Below are 6,000 nucleotides of genomic sequence, written 5' to 3'. Positions count from 1 at the left end.
TACGTGTCAGGCTTGGGAGTCTGCTTAACTTGATAATTTAAAGGGGCCTTTGCAATATCAAACTCTCTCTCTTCGGTAAACTGGGATGCACTGAGTTTCTCTAGAACCCCGAGGTTTTTCTAAGAGCGTTTAACACATAAATAAAAACAGGAACAAAAGACTTATTCTCCTATGGTCATAACAAAAGAATGTGAAGTCAGTAAACATAAATACACTGATAATCATAAGTCACTTTATTTGTCATTGATAGGCTAAAACGACAATGTCACAAAAGGACAAAGGCAAACACATGCTACTGAGAATGAGCGAAAACCATCCCAGGCTCTCCGAAGCACGCCGCCTTACACACCAATAAGCAGCACGCCCCTGACACACCAATACGGAGTCCATTTTTACATGTGTTCTATGATTGCAAAAGTAATACATGCTTATTGCTGAAAACCTGGAAAATGCAGAAAAGCACAAATACATATTTGCCTTATTTCTAGCACTATCTGCTAGCTGTCCACACAGCTGCTATTTCTGTCCTTGTAAAACACACTCGTGCTTTTTATAACTCAACATTATGGACCGGAATTCCACTGGATTCTGTTCACAGTGAGTTCCAGTACTGATTTTACTCGTTAGATTTTCTACTTCCTTCTTTGTCTTTTTCTCCTTTCTCCTTCCCTTTAAGAAAGGTTCATCATTGGGCAATGGGAAGTAGTGACCATGTTTTATGTGCATCTCTACCCTGAGCACATAGCACGGTAACACCTGAACATTCCTTTTTCTTTCTTTAATTCACTCAACTGTTGCATATCTAGTGTTTAAAAGTAAAAAAAATGTCAAAGCCTTACCTTTAGAATAGCAAATTAACAGGCATCTTACAGGGAAAGGGTTACTTAAGTAAACAAGCATATAAGTCACCTACAGATGGGTTATAAGGAGAGAAGTGATGGTCCTCATTTGACAAAATGGGCTTCTCCCAAGGGGAAGTAGCTTCAGATGACTTCCAGACTTTTTCCTCCCCAATCCACATTTATTTACTAAGCACTTACTGAGTACCTTTGAGGTCATGTGACAGACACAAAGCTAGATGTGTAGGATCCCTCCTTCAGCAGCTTCCCTTGAACCAGGGGGAAAAAGACATGGAGGTAAAAACTTTCAAAGAGATCAAACATGTCAAGCAGCATAAGACTGCTAGAATGTTCTGGGAATTCAGAGATGCGAGCTCTTTCCTGATTGAGGGAATCGGGCAATGATCAGTCTTAGAGTACAGAGAAGATATACACCTGAGATGTGTGTATGCATGGCTGGGGGGAGGGGATTCAAAGCAAAAGGAGACTGAGCAAAGGCAAAGGAGCCTAAGAGACCAAGAAGGGTTTAAAGAGAGAGGAGCCAAACTTGGCTAAAGCAAAAAGAGTAACAGAAGAAAAAGCTGGAAAGGAAGAGTGTGAGCCCATGGCTAAAAGCCCAGAGTAGCAAACTACTTTGGATGCTGTTCCCGCTACAATTTGCAACTATTTAGTCATTGAGCAAATGTTTCTGGATCAGCTGCTGCATGCTGGGTCCTGTGATGCACAGGGTGAGATAGAAAAAGGAGAACAAGGCATCCAAAGGTCCAACAAGGTCCAAAAAAAGGCATCCCTTGCTCTCACTGCAGAATTCCATCATAATATAACTTTCTAGAAATATAGTTTAAACTCAAAGAGGACTTAATAAGAGCAAAACAAAACTGGCCAAATGACAAAATTAGTGATTAGGAACCTCTTTTGGTTACTTATTGCCAGGTGACAAACTATCCCAGAAGTTAGCGCTTTAAAACAGCAATCATTTGATTCACTTGCTTACAATTTTGCAACTTGGGATGGGCTTCATGGAGACAGCTGGTGTCAGCTGGGTCATGTGGACAGCCGGAGTCTGGCTGGAACGGCCAACGTGAGTCACGGGTCTGGACCTCAGACTTCACTGTGGATTGGGTTCGTCATCTCTCCACATGGCATCCCATGCAGTTAGCCTGGTCTTTCCTCCAAAATGGTGATCTCAGACATTCTTCTTCGTTCCTGGTAATCTGGCATCTTACATGGCGGCTGGCTTCACCTGGAGCACAAAAAAGGAAGCTGCCAGGGCTCTTACAGAGTAGCCTGAAATTGGCATACTGGTATTTCCAGCACATTCTCGTGGTTAAAGTGGGCCACAAAGCCAGCCCAGATGCAACGGGAAGGGTCTGCACAGGGCATGAGTGTTAGGAGACATGATTCATTGGAGGCCACCCAAGTGAACAGTCCACCACAAATCTTAAAGCCAATTCAATAGCATCTTCCACAATTTTATCCAACTAAGGGGCATTAAGTACATAGATGTCTCTGCTCTAGTGCACATAACCTGCCTGCCCCATTTCACCTCCAGCTTTGTCAAATGCTGGCCAGATGCAATTACTTAGCCTGTTCATGAAGGAAGACCTAGTGGAGGGACAGTGACCTTCCTTGGACCTTCCCTGCATTACCCGAGTCTGTGGAACTCAGTGCTCACACCTTGGAAGCCGACTGCCCCTAGAAGTCACCCTACTGAGGAGCCAGCTTTAGAGTAATAGTGAAAGGCTCTGGTCATTGGGTTTCCAGGGAATCTTATCATTTTCAATAAATATTTTAAAAAAGATGGGGCGCCTGGGTGGCTCAGTGGGTTAAGCCGCTGCCTTCGGCTCAGGTCATGATCTCAGGGTCCTGGGATCGAGTCCCACATTGGGCTCTCTGCTCAGCAGGAAGCCTGCTTCCCTCTCTCTCTCTCTGCCTGCCTCTCCGTCTACTTGTGATCTCTCTCTGTCAAATAAGTAAATAAATAATCTTAATTAAAAAAAAAACTTTAAAAAAAAAATCGCTTAGCAGCATTCTACTGGGACCTTGCAACATAGTTTCAAACAGGCCAACATCTGGGAAGGGAGAGGGCTCTCAGCTCAGAACCATCCCAGAGTCTTTGTTCATTCCCGAGTCCCTGGGTCACGTACCCCAGCCTCAAAATAGGAAGGAAGAAAATTCGTTCATGTCTGGTTCCTGCTTCCCCTTCTGCCATCTGCCACATTCTTGTCTCCCCTAGGAGACACCCCTCATCTGTGTTATACAGTCCCGTCTCCGGAAAGCTAGAGCGGAAGATTAAGTTCCCAGTTTTCAGAACAATATTAAGATCCCTCTGCAGCACTTATGACCCACTTGTGTTTTCCATTTCCCAAACTGGACACAGTCGTCCCGTATGGCCTGAATGCCAAGTTTGGTGATAATATCAGGATTTCTATAGGAAAAGCGTGTAAGGCAAACTGGTTGGAGGGAAAGTAGGAGGGGCTGAGGTTTTTCTTGAAACTTTTTACATGAGCCATGTGATCCCTCCTAGAATTAGAATTGACTGCCAAAAAAATTGACATAATTAGCCAAGAGGTGACAAGTAAAAATATGTACTTAGACCACCAATTAAATTAATAGAGATGTGTACTTAGTACATATAAAAGCAAAAGTTAACTGAGTTAAATAGAGCAGAAGCTGAGTGGTTTTTTTAAATTTGTTTTGTTTTGTCTTTTTTTTACGTTTCTATCCATCTGTCAATTATTCTACACTGAGGCAGAATCATATGGTGATTGAATATGGGCTCCAGAAGTCAGACGGTCCGGGCTTGAATTCCAGCTCTGTCTCTCACCGGGTCTTAATTTCCCTGTGCCTTAGTTTTTCTCACCTGGAAAATGAAGATAATAATAGTACCTTTCTCATAGGGTTGTTGTAAGTATTAAATAATACTTGCAAAGCGCTTAGTGTCCAATAAACATTGTCTATAAATGTTACTTATTATTCCAAACATTACTGTTAGCCTGAGGTTTTACAACACACACTTTCTAGATTTTTTTTTTCTCTTTATTAATTTGTGTTTGGGATGATCCTGGAGGCAATGACTGTTGAAGATTATGAGAAGCTAAAGGTAGTCTCCAAACCCCCTTCTTGGGCCTTTCACCAACTTTAAATAGATCCTGCCAATAAAGTCATCCATAACAAATTGCGAAGTACCAATGACAGATTAAAAAAACCACTTGAGGTAATATTTCCTAAACCTCAGAAATTAAAAATAAAATGAAAAATACAAGATAGGTGACAGAGACGAACTTAAGCAGCAAAAAGAACAAGAAGCATCGAATCTACATATGCTTTCAATGTTTTCAACAAAGCAGGTACCTTCTCATCAAATTTGCATGGGGAGGAAATGAGATACATAAAAGCAATTGAGAATTTACTTCGGATAGAATCATACAATTCCATGCAATTGCCATCAATTGTTCTCCCAGCATCCCGTTTTCTATTACAATCCCAAGAGGCAAGCAGAAGCATCCGAAGAGTTAAAAGAGGGCGGACTATCAGCCCCCCAGCAAGGTGCTCACTGGAACAATTTCCCTGCGGCTCTGTGTTTACAGAATCTTATTTGCATAGAAGAACTGCAGGAGCTCTGGATGATAGTGGCTCTGAAAGAAATCAGCAAAAGCGCTTGTGAGGGACGGGTTCAACACAGCTCTTTGGCAGTTGTCAAAGGCAAAGCGTGAGGACCATCAGTCTTCAGACTCTCAGATCATGGCCTGTGTTCATCTAATGGTCTACACTAAGAGTGCCAATAGATTTTGTGTGTAATCCTCTGGGCGTTTTGTCATTTACATTGCATGACGGGTTAGTTACAAGGGAAACACAATTGGCCTGAGTTCTTTTATGGGGAGTAACCCCCAAGTGTGGCTGCCCACCCTCTGGGTTGACACCAGGAGGGCAGGGACCTCTGGGAGAATTCTCTCCCACCCTCTCTCACTCACCAGCTGCCGGCAGAGTTTAGGGTTCCTTTGATCTTCTTCGGTCTGGAAGCCGGTTTCCTTTCTTTCTTTCAGATATGGAGAACAGGCTCTAAATGTTGTTTTGCAAGCCTGAGAAAAATAATATTACCATGTTATTGTCAAAAACATTAGAGAGTTCTAGAATCCAACTGAGGAAGAGCACTGCACCGGATCTGTGGTCTGGGGGCCACTGAGGGTATGAAAGTAACTTCCAGAAAGTCTGAAGACGTCAGCCTTAAAGGATTTTGCTTCTAAAATAACCATGTCTATAAGTTGGGGCTGGTGAGGAGAGCAACACTTTATAGTTTACCACCGGTTATCATCCCATCAAAAGTAGTTCTGGATTCCTAAATTCCCAAATTCATTCTCTCTCTCTCTTTCTCTTTCTCTCTCTCTTTCTCGTGTGCACTAATTTATTTATTTTTTAACCTTTTTTTTTTTAAAGATTTTATTTATTTATTTGATAGGCAGTGATCACAAGTAGGCAAAGAGGCAGGCAGAGAGAGAGGAGGAAGCAGGCTCCCTGCTGAGCAGAGAGCCCCATGCAGGGCTCGATCCTAGTACCCTGGGATCATGGCCTGAGGGCTTGATCCTAGTATCCTGGCATCATGACCTGAGCCAAAGGCAGAGGCTTTAACCCACTGAGCCACCCAGGCGCCCCCTCGTGTGCACTAATTTAAAAAAGACAAGCGGTTTAGTGGAACCTTTCACTCTCGGTGGTTTTTGAAAACCTACATAGATCCAACCCTATTAGGACATGTTTTCTCTAAGAATAAAACAAAAGCTCTAGAGGGGATTGAGAAGCCAGGGGTGGGAAACATACGCAGTGACAGAAGCTAGCTGGCATGAGCTCATGTCCTCGTCATGTGGGCTACTGCCCCACAAATTAGACCCAAATTAGGGCCTCTCTGCCCCCAACACTCCAGTAACCTGAGTTTATCTACCTCTGGCAGGCACTGGATCAGGCCCGTGGGGCAGGAACAGATGCAAAAGAGCCCGCTGGCTCAGAGAGAGATGAGTCCCTGGGCAGGGACCTTTCCAAGGATTCACTTCTTTTCTTTTTTTTTTTTTTTAAGGTTTTATTTATTCATTTGATAGACAGTGATCACAAGTAGGCAGAGAGGCAGGCAGAGAGAGAGAGGAAGGGAAGCAGGCTCCCCGCTGAGCAG

General features: G+C 43.3%; 1 protein-coding gene across 6 annotated transcripts in view; it reads right to left on the bottom strand.

Annotated features, from left to right (window-relative positions):
- Positions 1 to 225: 225 nt before the first annotated feature.
- Positions 226 to 6,000, bottom strand: part of MRO (maestro) — a 63,648-nt gene continuing 57,873 nt past the window's right edge. For 4 of the 6 annotated variants that reach the window (XM_047697027.1, XM_047697028.1, XM_047697030.1 and 1 more), the window contains 2 exons: positions 4,814 to 4,921; positions 3,678 to 4,477 (listed from right to left, as the gene is read on the bottom strand). In XM_047697027.1, the coding sequence (XP_047552983.1) occupies positions 4,424 to 4,477; positions 4,814 to 4,921 (162 nt within the window). In that variant the 3' untranslated portion in view covers positions 3,678 to 4,423. Of the gene's footprint in view, positions 2,083 to 3,677; positions 4,478 to 4,813; positions 4,922 to 6,000 lie in introns of those variants that run through there. The other 2 variants (XM_047697029.1, XM_047697033.1) reach the window with 2 other exon arrangements.

Source organism: Lutra lutra, chromosome 12, assembly GCF_902655055.1.
Source record: "Lutra lutra chromosome 12, mLutLut1.2, whole genome shotgun sequence".
Classification (NCBI taxonomy): Eukaryota; Metazoa; Chordata; class Mammalia; order Carnivora; family Mustelidae; genus Lutra; species Lutra lutra.
The sequence above is the reverse complement of the archived record's forward strand: the minus strand, read 5'-3'. Positions and strand labels throughout refer to the sequence as shown.